The sequence below is a fragment of the Trachypithecus francoisi genome, unplaced genomic scaffold (genome assembly GCF_009764315.1).
Source record: "Trachypithecus francoisi isolate TF-2019V2 unplaced genomic scaffold, Tfra_2.0 Lachesis_group5, whole genome shotgun sequence".
Lineage (NCBI taxonomy): Eukaryota > Metazoa > Chordata > Mammalia > Primates > Cercopithecidae > Trachypithecus > Trachypithecus francoisi.
Genome location: NW_022681470.1, coordinates 13,046,127 through 13,064,613, shown reverse-complemented (window position 1 = coordinate 13,064,613; position 18,487 = coordinate 13,046,127). Strand labels below are relative to the sequence as shown.

The following is an 18,487-nucleotide window of genomic DNA, read 5'->3' as shown; positions in this document are numbered from 1 at the left end:
AGTAGTTGGGATTACAGGCGCTTACCATCACGCCCAGTTAATTTTGGATATTTAGTAGAGATGGGGTTTCGCCATGTTGGCCAGGCTGGTCTGGAACTCCTGACCTGAAGTAATCTGCCTGCCTCGGCCTCCCAAAGTGCTGGGATTATAGGCATGAGCCACAGCACCCTGCCTGAATTAAAAAAAAAAAAAAAAAAGATTGGCTTAGTTGGATTTCTGATTCCTAGTGATGTTTATGAATTGCATGTTCTCTTCTGAGGACTGTCTTATCATGCTGCTTTGCCATCTGCCCTCTGAGTTTTCTATTTTTCTTATTCATCTATGCAAGCTTTTGATAAATTATCTTAATCCTGTGCACATTTTATATGCTAAAATAGTTTTTCGTTTGCTACTTAATGTTATTTTTGAAATTCAGAAGTCCATAAATTTTACCTTGGCAAATCCGACGAACTTTCCCTTTGTGATTATTACTGTCAGATTCTGAGCTTAGAGAGCTATGCCCTCCTGTCCCAAGGTCTGATACATATTGAAATCTTAATGTCTTCTCATTTCTCCACGATCCCATTTTTAATTCTGTGCACAGCTGGCTCCTTGGTCCTGCTCAGGTCTCAGCTCCACACCTTCTCCTCCGAGAGGCTTTCTCCAGATGTCCTCTAGAAGACTCCAACTCCCAACTTCTATCACATCAACTTGTTTTACCTTCTTAATACCATTTATCACTCTGATATTTCTTGTTTATTTTATTATTAAACTAACTGCCTCTACTAGAAGACAAACACCTTGAGAACAGGAAGGAGCTTGTCTGATCAACCACTATATCCCCAGCATCGAGCCCAGCCTGACATGACTGAAAACTCAAAATGTGTGCTGAACAAATAATGTTCAACTAAAAATCAACTAGAATTGACTACGGTATAGAGAATTAAATGAAAGATACAGCTCTAATACTCTAAAAACTTTCATATGTTAAAATGAAGAGATAAAGTACTTTACAATAATGTCTCATTTTAGCCAGTATTATAGGGAAACCATACAAAATTCAACTTGTCTGATAAGCTAGGTCAGTGGTTTATAAACTTTTCTTTTTCCTCTGTACAGAGTGATATAAACTTTTTTTCTCTCTCTCTTTTTTTTGTTTTTTTTTTTAATTTTTATTGTTTTGAGACGGAGTCTTGTTCTATAGCCCCGGCTAGAGTGCAGTGGCGCCATCTCGGCTCACTGCAAACCCAGCCTCCCGGGTCCTGGTTCAAGCAATTCTCCTGCCTCAGCCTCCCGAGTAGCTAGGATTACAGGAACGTGCCACCACGCCTAGCTAATTTTTGTATTTTCAGTAGAGATGGCGGGGGGGTTCACCATGTTGGCCAGGCTGGTCTTGAACTCCTGACCTAGTGATCCGCCTACCTCAGCCTCCCAAAGTGCTAGGATTACAGGCATGAGCCACCGCGCCCGGCCCAACCTTTTCTTTTCTTCTTTTTCTTTTTTTTTTTTTTAAGAAATAATACTTTTTTTCTCCTCCATAACAGATAAAAATATTCCAAGAGTCCAGGTTTCTCAGGCAGTTTATTACTTTCTATTCAGCTAATGTATCCTTAATCTGCATTATCTGTGAAACTCCGGATGCAATGGGTGGGGCCCTAGGGTTCTCAGAGCAGATCGTGCAGATCCACCTTAAGCAGTGTCATCATTTTCTAATCTTCAAAAGAGAGAAAATGATACTGGCCTCAAAGGGCTGTTTAGAAGATTAGTGATAAAGTATATGGTGAAGTGCGTTTACTTAGTGAAATAGTGCCTTTATTACCACTAAAAGGCACACAGAAATGGAACTGCCTCTTTAGAAGATTCCATTTTCATATCTTTGAAATAGGTGCTGATTGTTTCTATACGTCCCCTAGATAGCCTTAACTCTCTTTTTAAACATTTATTTATTTGTTCTTTTTCAATTCTATTCCTTCTGAGGCCTTAATATTCTCTCAAACTTGAGATCAAATCTTAAATAATTAAATCCCTACATAAGAGGAAACAACACTTCTTTCTTTTTTTTTTTGAGACGGTGTTTTGCTGTTGCCCAAGCTGGAGTGCAGCGGTACGATCTCAGCTCACTGCAACCTCTGCCTCCGGGTTCAAGCGTTTCTCTTGCCTCAGCCTCCAGAGTAGCTGGGACTATAGGTACACGCCATCGCATCTGGCTAATTTTTGTATTTTTAGTAGAGACAGGGTTTCATCATATTGGTCAGGCTGGTCTCGAACTCCTGACCTCCAGTGATCAGGCTGCGTTGGCCTCCTAAAGTGCTGGGATTACAGGCATAAGCCACCACGCCCGGCCCCAGAAGAAACAACATTTCTAATAATTGAGAAGAACTGTATGATTGAAGCTTAATTAGTAAAGTCAGTATCTTAAGACAATGTATGAAACATATCAACAGGCCAGTATAGGAAGACTGGGTTAAGAGAAAAAGTTTGGCAATGCAGCAATGTCAAGCGGGAGAAAGATGCAATAACTGCAAGATAAAAAGCATTTTGGGCCAGGTGCGGTGGCTCACACCTACAATCCCAGCACTCTGGGAGGTCAAGGTGGGCCAATCACCTGAGGTTGGAAGTTCAAGATCAGCCTGACCAACACACGAAGAAACTCCATCTCTACTAAAAATACAAAAAAATTAGCTGGGTGTGGTGGTACATGCCTGTAATCCCAGCTACTTGGGAGTCTGAGGCAGGAGAATCACTTGAACCCAAGAGGCAGAGGTTACGGTGAGCTGAGGTTGCACCATTGCACTCCAGCCTGGGCAATAAGGGCGAAACTCTGTCTCAAAAAAAAAAAAAAAAAAAAAAGGCACTGGTCACATTCTACCTAGATAAAATAGCACTCTAAAACACCCACTCTTCCGCTGTTATAATTTAAGTTCCATGCTCAAATCTAGCACAGTTCAGATTTAGTTTTTTAGGTACTTTGACAAACTAAGTAGGAGGTTCCTAGATAGGGGACCTGAACATTGAAATCACTTGAATGAGCCAAGAGCATTAAAGATGAATGAACTGACATTTTGGTTTACACACTGATTTTCTGTGAATTGACACATTCAGTAAGCAACTGATAATCTCTAGGTGAACTGGAAGGTCAGTGTTACGTCCTGTTGCTAAGTCCCAGACCCCTTGATGATATAGTTTGGATATATGGTCCCTCCAAATCACATTTTGAAATGTGACCCCCAACGCTGGTGGTAGGGCCTAGCAGGAGGTGTTTGAGTCATGGGAGCTGATCCCTCAAGAATGGCTTGACTCCTTCCCTACAGTAATGAGTGAGTTCTTGCTCTATTTGTATATGAGAGCTGTTTTTTTAAAAAGAGACTGGCATCTCTTTCTTGTTCCCTTTCTCACCACGTGACATGTTACTCCCCCTCGCCTTCCACTATGAGTGGAAGCTTCCTGAAGCCTTCACCAGAAGCAGATGCTGGTGCCATGTTTCTTTTCTTTTCTTTTTTTTTTTTTAGATGGAGTCTCGCTCTGTTGCCCAGCCTGGAGTGCAGTGGCACAATCTCTGCTAACTGCAACCTCCATCTCCCAGGTTGAAGTGATTTTCATGCCTCAGCCTCCTGAGTAGCTGGGATTACAGGCACGTGCTACCACACCCAGCTAATTTTTGTATTTTTAATAGAGACGGAGTTTCACCATGTTGGCCAGGCTGGTCTCGAACTCCTGACCTGAAGAGATCTGCCTGCCTCAGCCTTCCAAAGTCCTGGGGTTACAGGCATGAGCCACCATGCCTGGCTGCCATGCTTCTTGTATAGCCTGCAGACCCATGAGCCAAATAAACCTCTTTTCTCTGTAAATTACCCAGCCTCAGGTATTCCTTTGTAGAAACACTAAATGGACGAATATGCCTGACCACGTGAGGCTGCTTTGTGTTAATCATGTCTCTTTCTCGTTGCAACAACCTCTTGCCCTTAAATATACTCTATTTTCTTCTAAAACTTGAATAGTGATAAAGTTTGGAAGGACCGATAGCATATATACTTACGATAAGGAACTGACAGGACTTGGTGAGTACTTGGACATAAGAGTGAGGATAACTCTCACGATTCTGGTTTAGGTGACTGAGGAAAAGGAGATGGTTACATAAGATTAAATTTTAGTATATGTGCTGCCGAAGCGAACACACCCAAGATTAAAAATACAGGCGATGAGAACAGGTGGGATGGAGACAATGCTAACATTAGAATGCCCACAGAACATTCCAGTGGAGAAGTTCAGTAGGCAGCTCAAAGCACGTCTGGAGTTCACAAGAGATGCTGAGGCTGTAATTATAGATTTAACAGCCTTCAGCATACAGGCAGTCATGAATGAAATTGCCTGGGAAGAATGAGTAAAATAAAACAGAAGGCTAGGTAGCAAATCCGAATGACTTACATTTCAGAGGACAGCAAAAAGGAAATAATGAATCATACCGAAAGTAAAAACTATAGTGACCAGACAAAAACCCTCACCTTAAAACTACAAATCTAGAAAAGATGATGATAAAACGAGTAATTCTCTGCACTGTCCATTCAATTGACATGACATGGGACATGCTACTTCACATGGGTCCTTCCTGGCACCCAACTCCATTTTGTCTGTGACTAGGCTATGATACAACAAACAAATTCAATGAATAATTGAATAGTTAGCAGAAAAATTCCCTAGTCCCCCCAAATCATCTTGACTTATTCATGGAACTTACATAACCCACCAGCTGTTTTGTTACCAAGGAAAGAAGAAGCTTTATCTTCTGCCTGTCTCCTATACCTGTTTCTGCTCCACAACACAGTTTAATTTCTATTCCTCACCTCTGCTCTCATATACCTACTTTTTATTCTGATGTAAGACAATTATGAAACCAGGGATCTCTTAAGATCCAAAACAACTTTTTTATGGCAATTCCCTGCTAAGATCATAAAAACCAAAATAGGCCGGGTGCGGTGGCTCAAGCCTGTAATCCCAGCACTTTGGAAGGCCGAGACGGGCGGATCACGAGGTCAGGAGATCAAGACCATCCTGGCTAACACGGTGAAACCCTGTCTCTACTAAGAAATACAAAAATGTAGCCGGGCGAGGTGGTGAGCGCCTGTAGTCCCAGCTACTCAGAAGACTGAGGCAGGAGAATGGCGGGAACCCGGGAGGCGGAGCTTGCAGTGAGCTGAGATCCGGCCACTGCACTCCAGCCTGGGCAACAGAACGAGAATCCGTCTCAAAAAAAAAAATAAATAAATAAATAAAAATAAAAGTTGGGAAAAAACAGTATGGTACAGGTTAGAAAAATGAGGTATCATATGTATCTCTCCCATAACATAAGCAAGCTGTAACTCCTTTCAGGCATCAATTCTTTTCCATAGAGCTTCTAATTTCTCATCCAAACAACAGAGTAGTTTAAATATATACAGTACTTCTGTGCCTATAAACACTAACAACTTCTTGTGGATTGGAGAAATGACTACATATAAAGAATTTCAACCTTCATAAAAAGTAAGGATATAGGCCAGGCGCGGTGGCTCATACCTGTAATCCCAGCACTTTGGGAGGCCAAGGCGGGTGGATCACCTGAAGTCACGAGTTCAAAGTCAGCCTGGCCAACATGGTGAAACTCTGTCTTTATTAAAAATACAAAAATTAGCTAGGTGTGGTGGCAGGCACTCGTAATCCCAGCTATTTGGGAAGCTGAGGCAGGAGAATCATCTGAACCTGGGAGGTGGAGGTTGCAGTGAGCTGAGATGGAGCCATCACACTACAGCCTGGGCAACAGGAGTTAAACTCTGTCTAAGGATATAAGTGTCCATAATGCCAACAATAATGTCACTAGTGACTCAGGTGAACAAAAATAGTCCGCTTTTTACTAAAATTAGTTTCAGGTTCCAACTGTACTATTAAGGACAACATAAAATTAGAGACACTTTTTTTTTTTTTTTTTAAGATGGAGTCTCGCTCTGTCACCTCACCCAGGCTGCAGTGCAGTGGTGCGATCTTGGCTCACTACAACCTCTGCCTCCCAGGTTCAAGTGATTCTCCTGCCTCAGCCTCTGCGTAGCTGGTACTACAGGGGTGCGCCACCACACTCTGCTAATTGTTTGTATTTTTAGTAGAGACGGGGTTTCACTGTGTTAGCCAGGATGGTCTGGATTTCCTGACCTCGTTATCCACCCGCCTCAGCCTCCCGAAGTGCTGGGATTACAGATGTGAGCCACCACGCCCAGCCAAAACATAAATACTTTAAGAGAAATACACAGTAGTCTTCACTTGTGAAGAATCACTTGTGACGCCCACTGAGATTTATGCTTTAGTGAGCTACACAATGAAAACCTTACCGGCGACCTGCTTATTGGACAAGCTATACTGCTGACATGTGACTCCAGGCAATCACCAAGTGTGGAGGGAATAAGATGATGAACTTCCTCTTGCAAATGGAATACACTACCTATTTCTCTTGTGTTACTTTTTGCTGATCATATGCCAGCCAACCATCACTATCACTTTTCCGAGCAAATAAACCCAATCAGCCTTGATGCAGCAAAAAAGAGTATTTAAAATTAAACATATTTTCAACAAAAACAGAATTTTGTACAACTGGAGAGAATTTTTTTAATTGCTAAAAGTTTGTTTTTTCTTTCTGTTATATAAAGCTAATATATGTTTATTATGGAACACTTAGAAGATAGATATACAAAAAGAAGAAAATTAAAATCATCCATAATCTTAGCTCCCCCCCAGGTATAGCCACTATTAAATAATTGCTTGCTTTTTGTGTGTGTGGTTATTTTTGCTGTTTGAATAGGGACTGGGTTTCATCAAGTTGCCCAGGCTGGTCTCAAACTCATGGGCTCAACGATCTGCCCACCTCAGCCTCCCAAAGTGCTGGGAGGATAAGCCTGAGACACCACACCTGGCCTGCTTGTTTTTAAAAGAAAAAATATTATACAAAATTAATAAAAGTAATGAAATCAAAAGTCTATTTAGCCTAAAGCTTGAAGGGAGACAAAAAGCACAAGGCTATAGTCATTAAAACTCTTAATAACTAGACTTGATGACCAGGCACAGTGGTTCAGGCCTGTAATCCCAGCACTTTGGGAGGCCAAGGCAGGCGGGCGGATCATGAGATCAGGAGATCAAGACCATCCTGGCTAACACGGTGAAACCCCGTCTCTACTAAAAATACAAAAAATTAGCCGGGCGTGGTGGCACACGCCTGTAGTACCAGCTACTCAGGAGGCTGAGGCAGGAGAACTGCTTGAACCCGGGAGGCGGAGGTTGCAGTGAGCTGAGATCGCGCCACTGTACTCCTGCCTGGGTGAGAGAGCGAGATTCTGTTTCTAAACAAACAAACGAACAAAACCTGGTGTGGTGGCTCAAGTCTGTAATCCCAGACCTTTGAGAGGTGAGAGGATTGCTTGAGGCCAGGAGTTCAAGACTAACCTGTCAACATAGCACAGTGGCTCACGGCTATAATCCCAGCACTTTGGGAGGCCAAGGTAGGTGGATCACCTGGGGTCAGGAGTTCGAGACCAGCCTGGCCAACATGGTGAAACCATGTCTCTAATAAAAAATAAAAAATGAGCCGGTGTGGTGGCATGTGCCTATAATCCCAACTACTTGAGAGGCTGGGGCAGGAGAATCACTTGAACATGGGAGGCAGAGGTTGCAGTGAGCCAGGATCATGCCAGTGCACTTCAGTCTGGGTGACAGAGCAAAACACTGTCTTAAACAAAAAAAAAAGATAAAAAAATTTAGTTGGGCATGGTGGCAGGTGCCTGTAGTCCCATCTACTCAGGAGGTTGAGGTAGGACGATCACTTGAGCCCAGGTGGTTGAGGCTGCAGTGAGCTATGATCATGCCACTGGACTCCTGCCTGGGCAGCAGAGCCAGAGCCTGTCTCAAAAAAATATAAATAAATAAAAATCAGGGGGAAAAAAAGTCTTTTAACAACTACAAAGGTAACTCATCATTTTGGCTGAGTACTTCCCATCGTTAGTACCCACTGCCAGATATACCATTCTGAACACCAGCAAGGAAGGTTAACCCCTCTCCCCGAACCCAATTTTTATTTTGAAAAACTTCAAACCTATAGAAAAGTTCAAATTACCATTCAAATTACCTAGACTCACCAATTGCTCACATTTTGCCATATTTGCCTTTTCTCTCTCTACACACATACTTTTCTGTTGTTGAATCACTTAAAAATAAAATGCAGATATCATGAATTTTTAAGTATTTCAGCATGTATTTCCTAAGAACAAGGACATTCTAAGCGAAAGTAGTATTTTTTATGAACTAATCAAAATTTGCAATTCTTTCTATAAGGCTGACCAAGATAATGGAGTAGACTCCATAAAACTGTGGTTAGCTTGAAGCATTAAAGTTTATTTTCTTCCTCTTTGCTGCACCCCATGTGACTTTCTTTTGGAATACAGTTCCTCAACCTCAGCACCAATGACATTTTGGGCCAGATAATTATTTGCTGGGGCAGGTTGGGGGGGGTGTTCTGTGACTGCAGGATGTTTAGCATAATCCCTGTCCCTTTACCCACTAGATGCCAGTATCACCCTACATCCAGTTTTAACAACTGAAAGTATCTATATACACTGCTCTGTGCACAGAAGGGAAATTGCCCCTGGTGAAGAAACACTGCTCTGAAAGAACAGGACTCCCTCAATCCAGATGGGGAGTATAATGATAATGACAGCATCTACTGATCTACTGAACTCGTGGCATGTGGCAGCATGTTCTAAGCAGTCTACATGTGTTAAATCATTTAGCCCCCAGAATAACCATCTGAAATGGAAGGTGTACCACCTTCATCTTAGAGGAGGAAATAGACACAGTGAGATTAAGTACCTCATGTGAATGAACAAACCAAAGAATGGCTTCCTGCAAAAACTGAGATCCAACACTATGTAGCTGAAACACTATTCTTTTTTTTTTTTTTGAGAGGGAGTCTCTCTCACTCTGTTGCCCAGGCTGGAGTGTAGTGATGTGATCTCAGCTCACTGCAACCTGTCCGCCGGGTTCAAGCGATTCTCCTGCCTCAGCCTCCCGAGTAACTGGGATTACAGGCGCCTGCCACCGCACCCAGCTAATTTTTGTTATTTTTAGTAGAGATGGGGTTTTGCCATCTTGGCCAGGCTGATCTTGAACTCCTGACCTTGTGATCCACCCGCCTTGGCCTCCCAAAGTGCTGGGATTACAGGTGTGAGCCACTGAGCCTGACCTGAAACACCATTCTTACAGTAAAAGATAACTTCGATGGTACATACTGCACTTAAAAAGGAAAAAAATTCATATGTGAAATTAATAAAAGGATGTAGGAAAACAGGCACTCTCATATATTGCTGATGATTGTTCACACTGGTACAAACTGCTAAACTCCCCTCCATGAAGGAATCATGTGACTTAAAAATGTGTATGCCCTTTGACCCAACAATTCATCCTAATAACCAGTTATACATATAAAACAGAGGTGCAGTGATATTTACTAGTCTTTTCCATAACACCGAAAAATTGAAACTCTATCAATATCCAAATACAGAGTTAAATGACAACACTTTCGTACAATGTAATTCTATATAGCCATTACAAATAATACAGCATATCATATCAAAAGACGTTCGTGATACGTTAAAGTAAGTAAATTATAAAGTAGAATGAATGGCATAATCCTAGCAACTATATACACATAGAAGCAAAAATGTTAACTGTGATTATCTCCAAATATGACATTCTAGTAGTCTTGTTTGCCTTTGGCTTATCTGCATTTTCCTTTTTTCCACCCCCGGTTTTGGTTTGGCTTTTATTTAAAAGTTTTGTTTTTTTTAAATTTATTTTTTGACTGCTCTTGCGGAGCAGGCTACCCCATAAGCAGTATGCTGAGAGTAGCGTATTCAAAAGTTTTTAAAATGGAAGTTCATATACAAATGAAAAGGAGATCCCTTTGACATTGACGGAATTAACACATAGCTTCAACTACTTGTACTCAATTCCAAAGACCCATAGTGTGTTATAAAAATGTGTGGTTCCTATTGTTGAACAAATTCTGAATGGCACCCCACAGTCTGGGTAGGAAAAAGTTTCTTGGTTAGTCACCAGGACCGGTCAGTTGTCTAGCCTCCACACCTTAACTCAGCTGTGATGCTGCGGGATGAACTCTATAGGTGATCTAAAGTGAACTCCAGAGATGTCTGGGAAACTGACCCCGATTGTGGTTCCAGAGCACTGACTTCAGGAATGTACTCAGCCTAGACTAAAACAGCCTAGAAAGGCTGAAGTTGATGAATGAATAATTTGTTCATGTCTGATCCTGATTCTGTCACACTCTGTGACCATACTGTATGGCTTAACTCCAGGACTAATGAGGGCACCTGGCAGGCGAGGCGTTCTTTAGTGCGTATCTACTTATTTTTTTTTTTTTTTTTTTGAGACGGAGTCTTGCTCTGTCACCCAGGCTGGAGTGCAGTGGCCGGATCTCAGCTCACTGCATGCTCTGCCTCCCGGGTTTACGCCATTCTCCTGCCTCAGCCTCCCGAGTAGCTGGGACTACAGGCGCCCGCCACCACGCCCGGCTAGTTTTTTGTATTTTTTAGTAGAGACGGGGTTTCACCGGGTTAGCCAGGATGGTCTCGATCTCCTGACCTCGTGATCCGCCCGTCTCGGCCTCCCAAAGTGCTGGGATTACAGGCTTGAGCCACCGCGCCCGGCCAAGTGCGTATCTACTTATGACTGGACCTAGAGGGACCCAGAAGGTGACAGGTTATGTTTTCAGGCCATCATCCACAACTGTTCACCCTTTGGAGAAATTTTATTTAACTTGGAAATGTGACCCATCTCTGTCATTATCCTGTCTGCACTGACTTTTTTTTCTTTTCATTCTTTAGATAAGCAAACTATTTTATTTTACCCAAATGGTATATCTGTCTGGTCGTTCTATCAATCCACACCCAACACCATCCTTTGTCATTAAAATAGTTGCGCAGTTCTCTACTCCACTAAATAAACTATGGCAAAGTGCAACATTTTTCAAAAAGTGGTTTTGGAACCTCTGAGGCCTCATGAAGTCCTCAGGAGGTCTGAATACAGAGTGCTATGTTTTAGCACATCCACAGTTGGTCCCTTCATCTATCACTCTGGAGTGCTGCCCTGGTACAAGAAAATACCAAGCACCTGCCCCTGAAAACACATGCCCACTCCTATGAAGGACTGCATTGGCACTACAGTCTTTTCCTGCCACCCTGTACCTCTGGTAAGATGAACTGTTCCACGGGCTTGTACCACAGCTTGTTCACCTGCACACCACAGCTCGGAGGACTGAAGCGAGCAATGAAGAGGGCCTCCTACAAATTGGGAGAAGAAGTCAAGAAAAAATACTTCATGTTATACCATTGCATATGCAGCAAGTTTTCAAATACCTTACATCTTGGTCAGCTAAATCCACAATGGCCCTAACCACGGTCACTAACATGGTTCCACTGTGGTTTTGGCGTCACTGGGTTTTCTAGTGCAGTCATGGTTACTAAATAACGATATTTAAGGTAATCAAAGTTGTCATGAAGTTCTCAAATGCTAAACAAAATCCACATAACCTTAAAAAAAAAACCCACCTTGAAAGAAAAAATATTAAGGGAAGTGAGCAGTGTTGTAAAATTAAGCCAACATATTATAGTGTCAGAACTCCCTCAAAGGGTTAAGACTAAACTGAAATAACACAGATTTTTACTGGGAACAAAAGCACTCAGGAAACTCCCTCCAAAAAGAATCTTCAGAAGAAAATATAAACAAAACAAAAAAGGGAATATAAAAGAGGACTGGGGCCAGGTGCAGTGGCTCACGCCTGTAATCCCAGCACTTTGGGAGGCTGAGGCAGGCAGATCACTTGAGGTGAGGAGTTCCAGACCAGCCTGGCCAACATGTGAAATTCCGTATCTCTACTAAAAATACAAAAATTAGCTAGGCGTGGTGGCAGACACCTGTAGTCCCAGCTACTTGGGAGGCTGAAGCAGGAGAATCACTTGAACCCAGGAGGTGGAGGCTGCAGTGAGCCAAGACTGCAGCCCACCTTGAAAGAAAAAATATTTTCAAACCCACCTTGAAAGAAAAAATATTAAGGGAAGTGAGCAGTGTTGTAAAATTAAGCCAACATATTATAGTGTCAGAACTCCCTCAAAGGGTTAAGACTAAACTGAAATAACACAGATTTTTACTGGGAACAAAAGCACTCAGGAAACTCCCTCCAAAAAGAATCTTCAGAAGAAAATATAAACAAAACAAAAAAGTGAATATAAAAGAGGACTGGGGCCAGGTGCAGTGGCTCATGCCTGTAATCCCAGCACTTTGGGATTTATTGGTATATAAATATACCATGGTATAAAATATACCATGGTATATTTATTGGTATATAAATATACCATTGTATAAAATATACCATGGTATATTTATTGGTATATAAATATACCATTGTATAAAATATACCATGGTATATTTATTGGTATATAAATATACAATTGTATATGTATTGGTATATAAATATACAATTGTATATGTATGGTATATAAATATACAATTGTGTAAAATATACAATTGTATATGTATTGGTATATAAATATACAATTGTATATGTATTGGTATATAAATATACAATTGTATATGTATTGTATATAAATATACAATTGTATATGTATTGTATATACATATACAATTGTATAAAATATACAATTGTATATGTATTGGTATGTACATATACAATTGTATATGTATTGGTATATACATATACAATTGTATATTTATCTCTAACATTGTATTCATTGCTAATAATCAACATTAATAATACAAACACATTGTAAAAAACTGAACAGAGTTCTGTTTCCAGTAATATCAGACCAGTTCTCCTATAGATAATAATTATGAACTCTGGATGAAACATAAAAAACAATGATTTGAAGGTACTGGAATTCAAACAGGCAGAAACTGGAGAAGAATCAGTACTTGGAAGAAGGAAAAGGCTCCAAATATGCATCTCCTCCCTACCCCTCTTCTTGACTCTTTGTCTGAGGGTACAACTCTAGGGCAACTAGAAATTTGAGTGAAAATCTGTAGTCGTTCTGCTTGAAAATTAAGAGGACAGAGTTGGGGTAAACACATCAATTAATAAAAGGCGTGAGGGGGAACATCCCAGAAAGGAAAGGATCACAGAGAGAACTGTAAATTCTTCATATAAACTCTGCCCAAATCTGTGGCTGACTCATAAAATACACATTCAAGGCAGAATCCAAGTAGCTCATCCAAGGCCAAAACAACTCAATAGAGATTTTAGCTGTTTCTCATTGAAAGTGAGACAATGTTTACAGTCTGTGTCCAGCCAATTTAACTGCCTGCTCAAACAAACAAACAAACAAAATTACTCTTTGAGGAATATAATAAGATCCAGAATATAATAGGATCTGGATGCAAATATAAGGGCCAGGTGTGGTGGCTCACACCTGTAATCCCAGCACTTTGGGAAGTCAAGGCAGGAAGATCACTTGAGGTTAAGAGTTTGACACTAGCCTGGGCAACATGGTGAGACCCTGCTCTACAAAAAATTTTACCAGTAGCTGGGTATGGTGGCACACGCATGTAGTCCCAGCTACTCAGGAGGCTGAGGAGGGCAGACAGCTTGAGCCCAGGAGTTTAAGGCTGCAGTGAATCGTGACTAGACCACTGCACTCCAGCCCAGGCAAAAGAGCGAGACCCTGTCAACCACCACCACCACCACCACCACCACCACCACCACCACCATCACCACCAAAACCCAAACCAAAAGACCCCCAAAATACTAGACACAAAACAGAAAAATGTTACCCATATTTTAGAGGAAAGATATTAATCAATAAAGACAGATGATGAGATGACTCAGAATAAGCGTACACAGATTTTAAAGCTGCTGTTACAACTATGGTCAAAGCTGTAGAGAAAAATATTCTCAAACAATGAACACGTAGGAAATTTTAGAGAAATAGAAACAGTAAAAAAGAACTAAATGGAAACTGAAGCACTAACAAGTATAATATTTAAAATAAATCTAAAATAAAAAATTCATTGGATAGGCTTAACTTCAGATTTGAGATGACAGAAGAGTCACTAAACTTGAATACAGATTAACAGAAGTTATCTACACTGGAAAAGAGACAAAAACACTGAAAAAAATGAACAGTCTTGTGATCTGTAGGACAATACCAAAAGATCTAACATACATGTAATTGGAATTCCAGGAGGAGTAGAGAGAGCAAGTGAAGTCAGAAAAGGTTCTGAAGACATTAATAGCTGAAAATCCCCCAAATTTGGTAAAAGACATAAATTTACAGATTGAAGAAACATGTAGCACACCTTGAACAAACAAAGAAAAAGCACACCATGCCTGGTGCGGTGCCTCATGCCTGTAATCCCAGGACTTTGGAAGGCGGAGACAGCACTTTGGAAGGCTGAGGAGGGCAGATCACTTGAGGTCAGGAGTTCGACACCAGCCTAGCCAACATGGCAAAACTCCGTCTTTACTAAAAATACAAAAATGAGCCAGGTGTGGTGGCATGCACCTGTAATCCCAGCTACTTGGGAGTGGATACAAACATGTAATAAACCAAATACAGAAAAACGTTAACTGTTGTAGAATGTAGTTAGTGGCTATAGGGTTGTTTACTGAATAATTCCTTCCAGTTTTCTTCACGTTTAAAAAATACAATTCCATGCTACTCTTTCAGATGCATTCTGTGAACAAATCAGATTTCCCCACATATCAGGAACAGAGAAACTTCAGGGATTTTCTGTTTTCGGTAAAAGAATAACTTTTATTTCTTCTGTATCTTATTACAAAAAAGGTTTGAAGCAGTTATTAGCTTTGTATCATGGACTTTTACAGTTGGAAGAAAGAGGCAATAATACTCATCCTAAGAATCCCAAACTTTTTTTATATCCATTACCAATTTTCAAAATTCCCTAGGCTTTAGGGAATTTTAAGTTGGAGATTTCTAATCTAGTCAACTCCTTCTTTTCTAGATATAGCACATTTATTCATAGATAATCTATCCCCAAACTAGTCTTACATCACACTACAGTGTATTTAGTCAATAGGGGAAGAAAGGTGAAAGGCTTTCAACCAGAGAGAATTATATAGTCTTCCAATCTACTTACTGTATGTCACAAGGAAAAGTTGATGTTTTTGAAAAAGAAAAAAGAGAAAAAACCTGTACAGAGCAGTGCATACCTCTTGTTCTGCCTGATAAAGTTTGACAGTGATGTTCCTCTGGAAACCCACATCACTGGCATCATAGAACACTCCAAGACTGGTAATAACGATGGGGTAGAGAACTCGGAAACTCACGCTGACAATTCGATCCTCAGACAGCCCTGATGAAGAGTCTTCGGACAGACTGAACGCTTCAATTTCCTGATTCAAAACTAAGTAATGAGAACAGGTTTATATAATTGAACAAATACAATCCTTTGTTTTACCAGTAGGAAGTAGTGAAGTGGACTTAATGCCAAAACCTAGGTAATCATTTGCTATATAATTCACAAATGGCAGGAATTTTTTAAAAATGCTTGAGAAAAATGGCTGCTTCTGCATAAACATTTTTGAAATTTAAGAATACAGTTTTCAGCCACATCTAAGTAAGTTAATTATCAGAACTGGTTTAATAGCTTTTTGCATACACGGGTGCATATATATGTATAAATGCCACAGGAGATATTAAATTTAAGTCATCTATTTGGAAGGGTTGGATACATAGAAATAATAAAAACAGTACTAATGTAGTCATAAATAATCAGTAAATTTGGTCTTACTCTGCAAATTCCAAAACTCCTACTTCTTGATAGGCAATTTAAAATATTTGTGATACGTGAGGCAATTATCACAGTATAAATAAGCAACTGAAGTCACTTCAGATAACACTGAAAAACTCTTGCTATACAGCATTGATAAAAGGTGCGCATATCAAACACAGTTTTGAGCCACCTTCTATGTACCATTCCCCATCACATTTACATCTTCACTACTACCCTTGTGGTTGTGGCGTTATCTTCAGTTTAAATATTAAGAAACTGAGGCCCAAAATTAAGCAATTCACCTAAGGTCATAGAAAGTGGCAGATCCAGGAATCGAGTCCCATTGAGTGATTCCAAAGTCAGTCCCCTTTCCACTCCCCCATGGCTGTCTAATCAGTGCCAAAAGAGTTCTTTTCAAATAATTTTTCTTTTATTTGATTTATTTAATTCTGAGACAGTCACCCAGTCACTCAGGCTGCAGTGCAGTGGCATTAACATGGCTTATTGAAGTTTCAACTTCCTTTGCTCAATGGATCCTCTTGCCTCAGCCTCCTGAGTAGCTGGGACCGTAGACACACACCATCAGGTCTTGCTAATTTTCTGTAGAGATGGGGGTCTCATCATGTTACCCAGGCTCGTCTTGAACTCCTGACCTCAAGCAGTCCTCCCACCTCAGCCTCCCAAAGTGCTGGGATTACAGGCATGAGCCACTGTGCCCAGCCTTCAAATAAATTTTCTAATTACCATAAGTGAATCAGAATACATTAAATAAAGCAGTTCATAGGCAGGGAATATCAGTGCTGCTTTAATAATATAAAATCCTATTTTAAAAGATTATATCAAAGTTCTTTGTATCTTTTAGAGCTGTGGTTTTCAAATTTTGCTGACTACACAACCCCATCAGTTAAAAATATTTGTACACACACCTATTTACTTACAAAATATATGCATATATTGTGGTAAGTTTATATATTCAGTATTAATAAAGACTGTATTTTCTTATTTTCAGATAAATAGAAATTCTAAGCCTGGGCAGCATGGCAAAATCCTGTCTTTACTAAGATACGAAAGTTAGCTGGGCGTGGTGGCACACACCTGTAATCTCAGCTACTTGGAAGGCGAAGGCACGAGAATTGCTTGAGCCTAGGAGGAAGAGGCTGCAGTGACCTGAGATTGTGCCACTGCAGTGCAGCCTGGGCAACAGAGCAAGACCCTGTCTCAAAAAAAAAGAAATTATACTTTCTTCCTATACTCTAGCAGATCATTTGGATGCCTACATCAGACTTCCTAGAAGCTCTCTACACTCAGTAGATACTCAATAAAATGGGACTAACGGGAAGTGATGACTCTTACCTAATTACAGACATGAGCAGCAGGGAAAAAAGGAAAAATACAGTTTTTTGTCATGGGCTGGGCAAGCATTAACTGGAGAGTCTAGACTACAACATAATGGACAACAATACAATTTTTTTCTCTTTAAGATATTCAGTAAATAAAAGATATCCATAGGAAAAACCTCTTTATTAAAAGCAATAGGGCAAGCACATTATAATACAGCATTTTTAGATATTTTCTTATCTAAAAGAAATGTGCCTTGGGCTTCAAGTTACGTGGACACAGGAAATCCCGCTGCATTACAGTGCTATTAATCAACCCTTCTACCCCAGCCACAATATTACAATGATTAATGCTTACCATGACCTTCTGGTACTGAAATAACCATAACTGCCTTTGGATTATCGAAAAGATTAGATTCAATATTAAGTTATATACACATTTAAAAATTCATAATCTAGGTATTACATATATGAAAATGTTTTATTAACAGAAAGTTCTACTTCTTTACTTTTAATAAATAACAGCACTTAAGATAAATAAATATGGTTAATTTAAAAGTGAAGGGCTTCTTTTTGTTTTTCAATTGTAATTTGTTGGAGGATACCACATCATCAGTGACATAACATTCTATGGGGTTTCTGATCCCTTTAAGACTCCAGTGAGGCTGGGTGCGGTGGCTCACGCCTGTAATCCCAGCACTTTGGGAGGCTGAGGCGGATAGATCACCTGAGGTCAGGAATTCAAGACCAGCCTGGCCAATGTGGTGAAACCCCGTGTCTACTAAAAATACAAAAATTAGTCAGGCGTGGTGGTGGGTACCTGTAATCCTAGCTACTCGGGAGACTGAGGCAGGAAACTCGCTTGAACCCAGGAGGTGGAGGTTGCAGTGAGCCAAGATCACGCCATTGCACTCCAGCCTGGGCAACAAGAGAGAAACTCCATCTCAAAAAAAAAAAAGACTCCCAGTGAAAGCCAAAGGACTTTCTCATAATTCATATATAAAATCTGGTTACAATGTTAACTGAATTCATAGACATCCTAATTAAGAAACCTCTGTTTTGGCCGGGCGTGGTGGCTCAAGCCTGTAATCCCAGCACTTTGGGGCGCCGAGACGGGCGGATCACAAGGTCAGGAGATGGAGACCATCCTGGCTAACACGGTGAAACCCTGTCTCTACTAAAAAATATAAAAAACTAGCCGGGCGAGGTGGCGGGCGCCTGTAGTCCCAGCTACTCGGGAGGCTGAGGCAGGAGAATGGCATAAACCCGGGAGGCAGAGCTTGCAGTGAGCTGAGATCCGGCCACTGCACTCCAGCCTGGGCGACAGAGCGAGACTCCGT

The 18,487-nt window shown here is 40.7% G+C and overlaps 1 protein-coding gene across 3 annotated transcripts in view; it reads right to left on the bottom strand.

The window, feature by feature from the left end:
* B3GALNT2 (beta-1,3-N-acetylgalactosaminyltransferase 2) overlaps window positions 1-18,487 on the bottom strand; it is a 62,385-nt gene that overhangs the window by 25,812 nt on the left and 18,086 nt on the right. For all 3 annotated transcript variants that reach the window (XM_033200308.1, XM_033200309.1, XM_033200310.1), the window contains 2 exons: window positions 15,248-15,441; window positions 11,250-11,345 (listed from right to left, as the gene is read on the bottom strand). In XM_033200308.1, the coding sequence (XP_033056199.1) occupies window positions 11,250-11,345; window positions 15,248-15,441 (290 nt within the window). The remainder of the gene's footprint in view (window positions 1-11,249; window positions 11,346-15,247; window positions 15,442-18,487) is intronic.